Raw genomic sequence first — 14943 nt, 5'->3', positions numbered from 1 at the left:
CAAAAATACTCACTTTATTAAAATATGTTCTTCTAAAACCCCCATTCATTTTGAAAGACCTTTCCAACAACATCCCACACCATAGGGTTGACACGAAAAAAAACCTCACGTACATTTTGTTTCTTTCGAGGCGATTATTTCCTAAAATATTCATTTTATCAAAAACTGTTTTCTAAGAAACCGTATTTATTTCAAAAGAACTATCCAACGACATGTCACACTCTAGGGTTGAAGCGAAAAAAATGGTCACATACATTTTTTTTCTTTTTTTTTGTATGATATCTATGTTGTAAGATGTCATTTGCTATGAGTTTTAAAATAAGTAGGGTTCTTCAAATAAACATTTTTCGTTAAAGTGAATATTTTAGGAAATAATCGCCTCGAAAGAAACAAAATGTACGTAATGGATTTTTTTTTCGTGTCAACCCTATGGTGTGGGATGTTGTTGGAAAGATCTTTTAAAATGAATAGGGGTTTTAAAAGAACATATTTTGATAAAGTGAATATTTTCGGAAATAATCGCTTTGAAAGAAACAAAATGTGTGTGACAATTTTTTTACCGTTTCAACCTTATAGTGTGGGATGTCATTGGATAGGCCTTTCAAAATAAATATTTCTTGATAAAGTGAATCATTTCGGAAATAATCGTTTAGAAAAAAAAAAGGTTTCTCCTTCTAACTTTTGAACCATCCGTCCAAAAAATATGGAAAAAATCATAAAAATTGCGCTTAAAAAACGTAATTAAACAGAATTAAAACAAACTCGATCAGTTAAGCCGTTTATGAGTTATCGCTAAAAGTCTTCCCTTCTTATTTTAATTAAAAGCCTGGCAACCCTTATTTGTGACCGGATTTTCGCAGGCAACCCTATGTTATTGTATTTGCAATAAAACTACCATCATTTTGATGTATAATTCAAGATTCGAAGAAGATGAGTGCATTTATCTATATAAAATCACCTCTTTAAACACGGCAATCAGATAATAGTGACCGAAAAAAGATAGGCAACCTAGTTGATTTATGTTGTACAAGTTGTATACTTTCCATTGAAACTTATTTCGTTCGTCAGACAAATAGGTTAAATTTGCGGAATTTTTTTTTTTTCAAAAAATTATTAAAAATAGCCTTGACCATATTTCTTTAGACAACCCTATTTATTTATGTTCTGGAACATATTTTCTTTCATATTTTCATAGTTTCGTCCGTCAGACAGATTGGTGAAGGTCGACCATATACTCGTATGTGGGATCTCCTACTATAAGCTCGTCGAGCTAATGATTACACTCTCGCCTTAAGGCTCGGCTCGTGGCTCGTCTCGTGTCTCGGCCACAGCTCGTAAGCTCGCAGAGCTAATCGATTTTATACACAAACGGCACGGTATAGGGTTTGTAACTGAATGACAGCCGAACGCGAATTTAAATATAGCTGGTCAAGCAGATCTTGTTAGTAGAAAAAGGCGGCAAATTTGAAAAATGTAGACGCGAAGGGATATCGTCGCATAGAAAATTTGAATTTCGCGCCCTTTTCTACTGACAAGATTTGCTTGACCATCTGTAGCTATCTATATAGGGTAAACTTTTTTTTTATTGTGCTACGTTGCCTAAATATGTTCAGTCTGTTTCCGTTATAGTCTGTGCTCGTATTTCGACTGTTGTTTGTTGTATGTGCTATAGTGTGGTTTGACATTTTTTGTTCGTATTTTGTGGGTTTTAAATAACAAATATAACAATAATCGTGTTTATTATGATTTAGAATTAGTGCCACATTTAATATATAAGTTATCATGGCGATCCCACCGTTTCCCTCTCAGGATTTGGCCAAGCTCGTACTGGGTAAGATTTTTTCTTTGGCGGGAATTTAATAGAAAGGGGATTGTAACGGACTTTCAGGACCAATTTTCGCCCTTTGTTACTGATTGTTTCAGGGTATCTCATAGAGGAACAATTAATGACAACGTACGATGAATTCCTGCATCAGAGTCCATACTTAGATGCTGAAAAGAATGAGTTTGACAGAATTGCGATGCAGCCGCTGAGGCATCTTCTCGGAGAATATAGGGCGGTCAAAATATATGGTAAAACTTTTTCTATACTCGAGCTTGCGCCTTGCGATGATCTCGTTGGGTTCATGAATATGTCTTAAAAGAAACAATTGAAATATGTGTGGAGTAGTGATCATCAGATTATACAGTTTATCCACTACCAGGGCCGTCTTAACCCTTGGGACGCCTAGTGCCATATCCGTACCAGTCCTGTCAACTGCCGGAGGGTCTTCAATTTTTGTACCCGTCAACTGCCTAGTCCCAGATCTGTACAAAGTGTCTCAACTGCCTTGTGCCTTATCAGTCACCAAATTTATTGTATTATATTTTTACAATTTTGAGATCTAAACACTTACAAATAGAGTTTTATATCATTTGCACAATATCACTTTTTTTTGATCGCGGCAGTTGACGGGTACAAAAATTGAAGACCCTCCGGCAGTTGAGGGGGATGGGACGGATCCGGCACTAGGCATCTGACGGGTACAAGTATGTTTGTCGGTTCGGCGTTCCAGGGGTTAAACTATGCTGGGGCCCATGGGCACATAAGAATTTGGGGCCCTTTTGGAAAGTAAAGAAAGCTAATTGAACTAACATTTTTCTACTATGATCTTCTATTTATTATGGGTTACAATATACTGTTACTGTCTGTCCTTCGGGGCCCCCTGAGGATGGGGGCCCTGGGCATGGGCCCCATGTGCCCTTATGGTAAAGACGGTACTGTCCACTACTGAGTACAGGCCTTAGTGGCTCTCATTGGTGAAACAAAATATAATTAATAATATGTGTTCACTCAATTTGTGACAATGTATGATTTACATACACAACAAAGGTAATTTTTGTATGGGAACGAAAACGGTATTTTTTCGTTCTTTGTTAATTATTTCATTTCTAATTGGGCAATCTAATAATACGAAGTCGTTACCTAAAAACACAACTGAGTCCTACATTTGGAGTATAAAATAATTCGAAATATTTGGTTATTTCTAAGTTTTTGCGAAAAATCGGTTCCGTTCCCTGGTTACGAATACACAAAATCATTCACACACCCAAAATCCCAGGGTACCTATCAGTGGCGGCGCGTCTAGATTGTTCGTAGGCAAGCCGTAGCTAAATTGCCCTTCCCTTTCTTCATAAGTTTAAAGAAAATGGGACAAGAGCCAGACAAGCCGATGGGAATAGAGTTCTGTGGATGCTCCGCCACTGGTACCTATGATAATCAAGTAATTTACCTGTATCTTGTTGCAGTTGAGAGCTGTAAACCAATAGCCCTGAGAAGGAAACTATTTCAATGTCCAAATTTACTAGAGGTTGTTAAACTTCTAGTGCAGTATGTGGATGTCAAGAGAGTTCAAGAAGATTTGTGCAGAGATCATGTCAGGTAAAATATTTTTACTCTGAATTGTCTGGGATTGTGATTGTAAGTTATAGTCAATCTTTAATATTCAGCATTGGACATATTCAGACATAGTTTAGCAATAGTAAGCCTTGGTAAGTGTTGCAGTAGTGTAAGGGTCAGTTGCACCAAACTGTATGTCACTGTTAAATTGTTCGCTAAATATTTTTGTATATGAAGTTTCATAGTTCACTGCTGACTAACGTTGATCAGTCTGTCTACTGTGGTTGGTTCAATTGGCCCTAAGTGTTGCTAAAAAAAGTGTAGCCTCTGGTTTAGTAGTTATGTATTAGTGATTTTCAAACAAGTCCAGAAACTAAGAAAATGGTATTATCTATCACAGTTGATTGATGTGTCACATGTGTCACAAAATGGCAAAAGTTATTTTGATAAATGGCTTCATTTTTTGTGACCCAGATGACATCCATGGGTGTTTTTTAATTCTTCTGATAATAATCCATGCTGCAACTTCTATGAAAATTCGAACTGTGCGCACATCTTCAAAATACATACTCATATGTATTGAGATTTTTTTAAATGTTGTTACAGCAATAATTATTACAAACATGTTTTAATTACAGTGCTGATTCACAAGAACCAACCTCCAGAATGGGATGTGAAGCATGTCTGTCCCTCAAATTGGAGAGTTGTGTGTGTTCTAACAGAAGAAGAAATGTGTCTAGTACATCGGTCAATAATTCAGAGTCTGTCGAAGCTGGAAGAACTATTACCACAAATATATTACCCGACTTGTCTGGTAAGACGATAATATATAATTTCAATTCACTATTTTATTAATTTATCATAATGATTGATGTCCACAAATATACTTAACAACTATGGCCATGTCACTTTTGTTTGTGATATTATGGACCGAGGTAACATGAATATTGAATACTTGATTATTTTAAATTTTTCCAATTTCATGGAATAATTGCCTTAATTAACTTGATTTGTAACAGACTTTTTTGCTAGCATTACTTCATTGTTTTGTGATCAACTGATCAACCTGACTGAAAGTTATTTGTATGTAACGATGTATGTATGTGTGTGGGTATATTTCTTTTGGACATTCAGATTTGCCTCAACAGTACCCATATTTACCTATTCAACATGTTTATAAGATGTTTTTTACAATGATTATTTTATTTTATAAATACTTCAAGTGTTTATACATTATACTAGAATTAGACTAAGCTAAGTAGGCGGCGATTTTGAAAGAATGGACTGTTCAAGTGTTATTTTAAACATCATAATTTCATAGAAGTTTGATGTTTAAAATAACATTTGCACAGTCTAACTATAGCAATTTTTAATAATATTAAGCTTTGCACATGTATTAATAAAATAAAATAAATGTAACTTTCTATTTTACAGGTAACCAGAATCTTGATAATAGACATGTTGGACTTTCTGCAAGTCATACAAACCAATCAAATACTATTAGTCAACAAGAGCTTCTACCGGGCGGTTATCCTGGTGTAGGCGCCCCAAACGTCGACCAAAACAGTATTATGCCTAGTCTTCATCTTCAGCCAAACCCTCCACCACCACAACCACCAAATGTAAGTATACCTAATTTATATTTGACACAGTCATATTATTAAATAAGTAGGTTATAGAAAATTTGTATCCCCAATATTTTTTTACTTGAAATGTTATAGAGCAATAGGTAATTATCTAAAACAAAAAATAAGTTCCACTTATATAAGGTGGTGGTACAGGTCAAAAATCGTCAAAAATAGATGACGTAATTTATGAACAGCCCCTTACGTCGGATTACTCTTGAATATGAATATTGCACCAAAACAGGCCAGCCTCCGCGCATCTAAGGAACGACAGAACAAAACGATTTTTTGTATTAAAGGAGCACTGATTCTATTATAATTTTTTTGTAAAAAGTAGGTAAATAAAACCTGCTGGCCCCAGCCCCAGTTTGATTAATAATTGTAATATCAGTAATATGTAATAAACAAAATGCATTTTTACCCAAACATCGTGCATCTTACAAATCTGGTGAGTGGCTCTTTAGTAATTTTCAAACAAACTACTGACGAGTTTTTACGCTATGATGCCACACAACGATACACATCTAAAATTTGTAACATACAACACAATAGTGTTTGGAATAAGAGAATGAATGTGTTTTTGTGTATTGTAAAATTATTTAAATTATAAAATGTATTTTTCAGGTCACTGGTAACGCAACAGCATTAGAGTGTTCACAAAATATAGCAGAATTCAACACCGTACTGAATCAAGTGTACAATAAAAGCAATGTCATGGGAGGTTTGAGAGATAATAGTATGATGAGTACTGAAACTACTAATAATAATAGGATACCTAACTGCCAACCTGAAAGTTTTCAAGATTTTAGTACAGGAGTGAGGGGACCAGGTAATTTTTAAATATTATCATAGAAAAGTAGATAAATGTTATACACATACAGAGATTACAGAGTCAAACAGTATTAGGGGTGGTTTCGGCAACTGAAGGCGACTCTGCGACTGAAGGGTGATTACCCTACACATTTTGTGTTCTTCTTCCTCGCATTATCCCGGCATTTTGCCACGGCTCATGGGAGCCTAAACTCCCTTGACAACTAATCCCCTGATTTGACATAGGCACTAATTTTTACGAAAGCGACTGCCATCTGACCTCCCAACCCAGTGGGGAAACTAGGCCTAGGTCCGGTCTCCTCACGATGTTTACCTTCACCGAAAAGCGACTGGCAAATATCAAATGATATTTCGTACCTACATAAGTTCCGAAAAAGTCATTTTCGTCTTTATGAAGTCTCAAATCGTCAGGTGACAAGCAATACTCATTAATTACTAAAAAAATATTAAAGAAAAATCAACCTTATTTAGGTATTAATATGATTCACTATGGCTATTAACTTGTGGTAGTAATTAGTGAGTTTTGGTTGTCACCTGACGAGATGTGCTAGGCTATTTAGTGATAGCGATTAGGCTATGAAATCAAATAACGGACGCCTGCCTAATAAGACTGTGTCCAATTTTACAAGTACTTACAAACTTTTTAAGTAAGATAAACTATTATTGTAATATTAAATGTTACAGGTGCATCCTCTACACATGTTAACGTGCCAGATTCTAGTACTACAGAAAATGTAACTGTGCCGTAAGTTGAACTATTTTATTAACTAGCCATTAAAATTACCAGCAATGATTTATTCTTAATATGTGTTTGTTTGTTCTAGATTATCATATCCTGAAACAGAGCAGTCGATGTCAAATAAAAGAACTGTAAAGAAAATTCAGAAAAGAACTTGTGCCTTTAGAGTCGGAAACGTGAAGCATGATGTCACAGAAATAACCAGTGAAGTAATAGATGATGATGATACATCACCAAAGCCAAAGCCAGAGGAGCAAAGAGTGACCATTCTATCAAATGTCAAAGTAGGCAATGACGACAGACTGATAAAAATGCCAAAAAACGCAACGTCAACACCTTTGCTACAATTTCAAACGATTTGCTTAAATGGCACACCCATATTTAGACCTAAATCAGTGGAACAAAAGCTGATATATACCAAAGATGAAATTATGGCGATGCCAACACTTATTATAGTCCCGGCATCAGGTAATTTCCTTATGTTTTAATTCTTCAAGGAAAAATCCCAAGGTCATTTCAATATTAATTCAATTAAAAACATTCTTAAATCAGTCACTCTTTGACCTTTGACAAAGAAGTCAACTAGCGCGCGCGGCTACAGCTCTAAATAAATCTTCGATCGCTCCGATAAGGTTCACACAATGACGCGCCGCATACCATAGGCGTGGCGTGGCTTTCAAATGCCTCAACGGTCTTTAGCTACAGTTAAAATAATCTGTACAATCCGTTTTTTTTTTAAATAATTTAAAACACCCTTTTACCGACAAAGAAGTCAACTAGCGCGCGCGGCTACAGCTCTAAATAAATCTTCGATCACTACGATAAGGTTCACACAATGACGCGCCGCATACGCCTATCGTATGGCGTGGCTTTCAAATTCCTCAACGGTCTTTAGCTACAGTTAAATAATCTGTGCAATCCGTTTTTTTTAATTAATAATTTAAAACAGCATCACTATAAATGTAAAACATCTATTTGGTAACCATCATTATTATCACGTAGTAAAACTAGATCTTTCATGATTTCAGGTCCATCAAAGACGGCACCGACTGTTTGCCAAGTACAAACTATGTCAGCCCAGAGTTCCAATATTACGACATCGACCACTTCCGCGCCGCCTTCGCTAACGCCGTTAACGGTCGATGTTTCGAATAGTACCTCAGCCATGTGTAATGTACCGAATGCTCACAAACCGCAAGAAACCAGCGCGCAAGATACTACTAGTCAATCCGGCATAGTGAAAACAGTAGAATCATTAAGAAACGCCTCAGTACCTAAAGATAATACAATTCCAGGCTCTAGTTCAACGAGTACGCCACAAGGACTACCGCCTATGAGGAAATCCTCATCTACGCCTCGTCGAACCACATCACATGTTAGAGTTTTAGATTTCACGACTCCAAGAAGGATTCTAAATGAAGCGATTAGTGAAAATCCTAATGAGGAAGCCGAGTCTGACAAGCCTGTTGAAGTTATGATAAGTAAAAGTCCTAATGTATCTTTTCCTCGTGGCTCAATAGTTTTAGATAATATTGGCCAATCAGACACTACCGTTGATGCAGATAAAATTAATGAATCAGAGGCAAATAAAAGTGTCAAGAAAAAAATAGTGGAAAGCAAGAAAAGAGATTGGGATGCTGACCTCCGAGCTCTTGTGGCAGGTAGTCAGCAGCCCTTGAGACAACGCATACCTTCACCATCGCCAAAATCTAAACCTAAACAGAAAACTATAAAGAAAACTACAGTTGAGAAAGAAAATGTTAAAAATAAGACGATAGTAAACACCACAGAAAATACGCGAAAAAAATCCAGCGTAAAGAATAATGATTCCGTCAAAAATAAGCTTTCAAAGAAAAAAGACAAACTGGAAACAGTAGAGAGGCCTGAAGAAAATGTCCCAAGTCCAACAGTGTCTCCTATAGGCATAATGCAGTATGCTCGAGAAAAAACTGCACATGAACCAGAAAAAGTAAAAGATAAATCAAATGACGAGGAACACATTGTCACTCCTGAAGTAGAAAGATTGTCTTTGAGAAATGAGATTGGAGGTAAACTAAATATTTCAGATATATTAGAAACACCCTACAAACAGGCATTATATGAAATTCAAATGGAGACTCCTAGGTTTTTGGGACCGGATATACCAGACGATCCTATGTCAGATATAAAAATAACGGATATACCGACGCCTAGATTTTTGACTTCAAATACACCTTTTACTCCGAAACCTAAGCAAGCCACGCCTTCCTCTTATTCTTCTCGACCGACAGACTACTCAAGTGGCGGCTCATATTATAAACCGGACGACCAAGATTATTTACGCATCGTGGATGATACGGTATGCCCCGTGACATCTACCCATTCAAAAGATAATTCTAAGGAAACTGAAAGCATAGTCGAACCTGATCTTAAAGATAACAAGCCTAGAAGAAGTAATAGATCTCGACCCGTAAGGCAGTGTACCAAAAATGTCTCTTATTATAATAGTCCAATGCCTACAAAAAATACGAAATCAAACAAAAAGGACGATGCCTCATCGTGCAGTGACTCAGCTAGTGCTGATAGTTTGTTTGATAATGCCGTAAATGAAGATGTTCCTACAACAAGAAGTGAGAGAAAGCATACAACTAAATCAGAAAATAGGAGCAAACTCAGCTTATCTAAAAAGCGCTCACCACTCAAAAAAGTTACACAGAAACCTTTTATGAAAATTAAACCAAGGCATACACCCACTAAAGATTCTTCAAGAAAAAGTAATAGAAAATCCTCTGAATCATCACAAGTTACGTTAAAAGCAAAACCCAGAATGAGAACGTCTAGTAAAGTGTCCGGTACTTCACCTCACGTTGCTGCTGTGCTCACGAAACGCCGTCGAAAATCTGCAACGCCCCGGAAACTGCATCGCACTGAATTCAAATCTTCAGATCATGACTCACCAGAAGCAGTAAGCACGGAAAAACCAAAAAGTGAAATTCAAACTTCTAGTGTACCATGTGTCCAAGATTCTGATACTGAACAACTTCCTCTTCGATGGTCCGATGACGGCTCCCAAGAAAGCAGAGCTCAGGGTGAAACTGAATCGAATCGCGAGAATGAAGATGAAATATCTAAGATAAAGGCGTACATAGACAAAACAATGGATTCAAGTCATAAAGATAATGAAATGTCGCAAATAAAAGAGTACATAGAAAATACGATGGTCTCAAGCTACAAAGAAAATGAAGGTAGTTTACAAAACGACTTAATAAAACGCGGATTTGATATAGAGACAGCCAAAAAAATAGAACGGGATTTGTTAAGTACACCAATACCAGAGGATAGATCTAATTTGCCATCAATTGTTGATGAAGAAAGAAGTAATAGAATATTAGAGAGGCCCGTGGAGAGCGAACGTACTTCATCGAAAAATGTTATTAATGATGAAGACTATTTAGAAGAAGATTTTAGTGTTCATGATTGTAAAGAAGGTAGTGCAAATTATTTAATAGTCCAACACGATGGGATAGCACGTCCCGCAATACCACCTGAAGAAGACCCGAAATTAAAAGAGAAATTTTCTATGGAAATATGCATTGATGATGGTGATGTTGTCAGATTGAGAGCTTCGTCGTACAATATTCTAATGGATGAAGATTTTCAAGATCTCGGTGAGACTATTAAAGAGACAGAGATGGCTGTAAGTTCTATTTCTAATATGGATAGATTGTACACACCGATGAAAGACCATATCAGAGCTCAGTGCTATTCAATTTTCGACTCAACCCTGACCAGTATAGATACTCCATTAAAAGCTGATAGTCCATCACGGACGCAAAACACAATTTGTGTAACGATAGAAGAAGAAGACCCGGAAGAAATACCTGAGCAAAGAGAAAAAACGGAAAATAGGAAAAGAAAAAGATTACGTTGCAGTTCTGCTTCAGATGAATCTGTGACTGATCATAAGAGGGTGAAACCTGACACTCATATGATTTTGACAAAAGATTTAAAAAATATGGACATAGAAGTATTACTAACCAAATTACATGGATCTACGACGAATTGAACGAGATTTATTGGATCGAGAATATTATTTCTTTTGACATTATTTACATTCATATTGACTGTGTGGGAGTGTATTGGAGTATAGTTAGGCGCAGAATTAGTTGAGCAAAGTAACGAGCTATCTACATAATTCTTATTTAACAATAGAGTCCTATGTATATACTATCGATGTCCTTGCTAACGAATTCTGTTGCTGATTTTACAGTAAGTGCCCCAACGTATCCACGTCGCCATACTATCCGAATTGAAAAGTGGATACTTGTGTTAGGGTACCGACTATATTTTGGAATTCGTCAATGAATTATTGTTAGTAATGAAGATTTGATTAAGAATCTACATTTTTAAATTGTTCATATAGTTAAAATAAAATTAGGTATTATCCGATTAACCCTCTGACCGCCTGAGATGTACAGACTGGCGATTAATAGACACATTCACTGTGAAGAACACGTATGTGTGTTCATTTTGTACTGGAAACGGGGCGCCCGGCACCGAAAGCGTTAAGAAAGATATACGAGTTAGAAGACTGTGTACAGAGTGTGTAAGTGTAGTGTAGATAATGTAAGTGTTGATAGAGAGAAATATATTTATATGTGTAAGACACATAAAACAACATAGAATTTTGTAAGCATTGTAATTATCTCAATATGGTCTAATTTGTTATAAGCGTTCTTTGACTTCTTTGTAAGTATTTAACTGCGCTGGTCACAGTTAATACGTTAATAAATATTTTTTTGTAGTTGGTTATTTTATTTACTGTGTTCTTCTAATGCCATGATGGATGATGTTGGTAGGTATGTCTTTCCCATGATGGAACAATGGTGTTCCGGACATTTAGAAGGCGTGCGCGGAGCCGAAGCCAACATGTAGAGGCCTTTTTGACACTTAAATGAAATTTCGGAGGAACGCAATGAAGGGGGGTTGTCATGGGACGCACGCAGAGGCAGCACCCACCAGGAGGCGTGTAAGGACTAAATGAACTAGGCTTGATTTGGGTGAAAGCGATGGACTAAATACTCCGGCTAAGGCAAGCCTTTCGGGTGACAGCTCCCACAGGAGCACTCGGGTACGTGTGGTCGCTACTCCCCAACAGCTCGCCACAAGCTGGCCTTCGTTGACTGATTCGTTCAACTTATTCAGGCAGTCATCAGCGACCGCTTTTACTCGTCGAACCGTCGATTGAGCCGTGATAGCCTGTTAATTAGATATCGTATCGCAACGATGGCACCCGGCGGTGCAAACCGTTCATTACACATGCTAATTCGACGCGCAATTGTCGGCTAAGGCTGTGGTCTGTCTGACACCCCGTCCGCGTTCGTCATAAACACAGACCAACCCAGAATGCGTCGCGCGAACAAAATGACCAATAGACCGTAGTTATGCAGAAAACGACCAACTCAATTTTTTTATCAATGCAGAAAGCGACCAAAGCTACTGAGTTAGGGTGTAAGTCACTTTGACAAAAATAAAAAGTTGGTTGCTTTCTACAGAACGGTCATTATATTAGGCTTCTATAGGCGGTTTTCTCTGGTCATAAATCATAGTAAGACTCATAATTGGTAGGTACTTGTTGTAATAGGGTCATTGCGCTAGTTTCCGTCCACCTCTGGTTTTTGTCCACTTCGTAAATTTTAATAAGTAATCAAAAATATTAATAATTTTGAATATAAATCTGCCTTGCCGCATAAATTTGGACTTATTGCAATCCTTAGTGTCTAAACAATACATATATCTACCTCTACCTACATAAAAATCGGACAAGTACGAGTGTTCCGTAAAAATCAAAATCAAAAATCAATCCTTGGTCAATTATTGAACTAAATACCTACACGTCTTGAAAACTAATAGGTACCAACGTACCAGCGACTACAGTCTCCCAGCCTCATTACTCGTTTGGCAAAATTTATAACAGCCGCTCGACATAACCTAGACCAAAATATACGGCGTTGGCGGGAGTCAGGGAAGGGGTGCTCGGGAAGTGGGTCACGGATGCGGCTCCTGACACAAATAGCGCATCCCGCCACGTGGCACTCCGATACTTAGCGTTTATAGCTGGTTGGATAGGTTGTTCTAAGCTTAGGTTATGTCACGTACCGTGAAACCACCCAACTACATTATACTCCACAAGTCCACAACGTAGGTAATTATGTGTAGCTAAATACCTACCCATGTTCTTTTTTGTTTTGTCTGAGTTTGTTCTTCCTTTATTAAACATACTTCGTTTTAGAACTACGACATTTTAATAATTTTTAGTCAAATCTGAACGGAGACAAGTATTCGAGTTAATTCTGGATCAATGGAACAGCTTCTAGACTCCCAACAGTTGGGAATTTGGGATAGTCCCATATGTGGGTGGTTTAATGGTGGGCTTTCAAAAAATTTACGAGCTAATAAAAAATATACACGTTTCAAAATAACTTGAAACTGGTGACGTTAAAAACTGCCAAATATTCACTATAATAGAGAGTGGCGTTTAGAGGAAACGGTCCCACCCAAGGCACACGGTAAGGCATATATCATATATCATATATCATATTTATTCATCAACAATACAAGATTGTGTTTGAAATGCACATAAAATACAATTACAATAAAATAAACAACATTTGAAAATAATAATAACAATAATAGTAAGCACTAGTAACATATTTTAGCCATTATACACGACATTCACAGTATACATAATGAGATCAAAAAATAAGGCATTTATGAACTACTTAAGTATACAAAGCTTATACACTAACTAAACTAAATCAGTATCAAATAACTCATCCAAGCTATAAAAACAACCTCTTAACAAATATTGCTTCAGTTTTTGCTTAAAGATAATATACTTTGAAATATTTTTCAAATGCTGAGGCAGTTTATTAAATAACTTAACAGCCTGATGTCTCACACAGTGCTCCTCAATTTGTGAAGTAGGGCGAAAATGAATTTTCAAATTTTTAGTGCGTGTGAGAAATCGCAGTTCCTCTTCTTCATGCGTTTCAAATCTTTGCTTGTGTTTGACAAGGTCCGTAAGCAGTATATGTATATATAAGCAGGGCACGGTAAGTATACCAAGCTTAAGGAAAAATTGCCTACAAGAGACCCACGGTGGAATACGAAATATGGTTCTTATTGCCCTTTTTTGAGCGGTTAGAGCTCTGTTCACGTTATATCTAAAACTGTTACCCCAGAACATAATGCTATACCTCAATTTTGATTCAATTAGAGCATGATATACTATTTTTAGTTGATCTACACTAATTTCGTCTCTGAGGCTTCTCAAGGCGTAGCAGGCAGAATTAACTACGTTTTCAATAGCTTCCAGCTCCTGTACCCAGTTTAACTTTGAGTCGAGACGTATGCCAAGGAACTTAACATTTTCAACTATGTCTATAGTGGATCCGTTCATAATGATGTGAAGTCTGTCAGTTTTTTTGGAGTTTTGGTTAAATAACATTATTTGGGTCTTGTCTGTGTTCAAGCAGAGATTATTAATTGTAAACCATTGCTGGAAGGTGTTTAAAGCAAAATTAACTATTTCATTTAGTTCTACTACGTGATCAGCATGTATAACGGCATTGGTGTCATCAGCGAACATAATTATATTGCAGTTCGGCACCACATTGGAAACATAATTGATGATATCATTTGTGAATATGTTAAATAGCATAGGGCCTAAAATTGACCCTTGCGGTACACCTCTGCCAACCTTCAATAGATCGGACTTAGTTGATCTTTCACAGCCGCCATGTATATCTTTGATCTCTACATATTGATTTCTGTTTTGCAGATAATTGCGTAGTAGACCGTAAGCTTTGCCCCTAACTCCATAGAAGTCCAGTTTTTTCAGGAGTATATCATGGTCCACGGAGTCAAAGGCAGAACTTAGATCAAGGAATAAGCCAACAACTCTCTTTTTACAATGGATTTTCGAAATTACATCATCAATTAAGTAATTAATAGCATCTGTAGTGCCTATATTTTTTTGAAATCCAAATTGTCTGTGGCTTATTATATTATTCTCTTCAAGATGCCTAAGAAGACGAGTTTTAATGATTTTTTCAAAGACTTTTGAAAGTACTGGAAGAAGTGATATGGGTCTGTAGTTAATCGGGTCTGTCTTATTACCTTTCTTATATATAGGCACTACCTTGGCTAGTTTTAGCTGATCCGGAAACATATTACGTTCATAGCATTGGTTAAAAAATTGAGCTAGTGGTTCCGAAAGTAAATCAATAGACTGTTTAAAAATTGTGATAGGCATCTCATCACACCCAGATGACTTTTTATTTTGCATCAATACTACGGTTTTTTCTACTTCAAAGGGTGAGACCGGC

At 36.8% G+C, this 14943-nt stretch overlaps 1 protein-coding gene across 1 annotated transcript; it reads left to right on the top strand.

Moving 5' to 3' along the window:
- The first annotated feature begins 1630 nt into the window (after window positions 1-1630).
- On the top strand, window positions 1631-11357 carry LOC134792062 (mucin-5AC-like). The gene is made up of 9 exons (XM_063763186.1): window positions 1631-1831; window positions 1924-2073; window positions 3289-3421; window positions 4018-4193; window positions 4814-5001; window positions 5629-5833; window positions 6520-6580; window positions 6660-7042; window positions 7603-11357. Exons 1-9 carry the CDS (start codon window positions 1783-1785, stop codon window positions 10617-10619), a joined length of 4362 nt encoding a protein of 1453 aa, XP_063619256.1. The 5' UTR covers window positions 1631-1782; the 3' UTR covers window positions 10620-11357.
- Window positions 11358-14943: the final 3586 nt, after the last annotated feature.

Source organism: Cydia splendana, chromosome 7, assembly GCF_910591565.1.
Source record: "Cydia splendana chromosome 7, ilCydSple1.2, whole genome shotgun sequence".
Classification (NCBI taxonomy): domain Eukaryota; kingdom Metazoa; phylum Arthropoda; class Insecta; order Lepidoptera; family Tortricidae; genus Cydia; species Cydia splendana.
The sequence above is the reverse complement of the archived record's forward strand: the minus strand, read 5'-3'. Positions and strand labels throughout refer to the sequence as shown.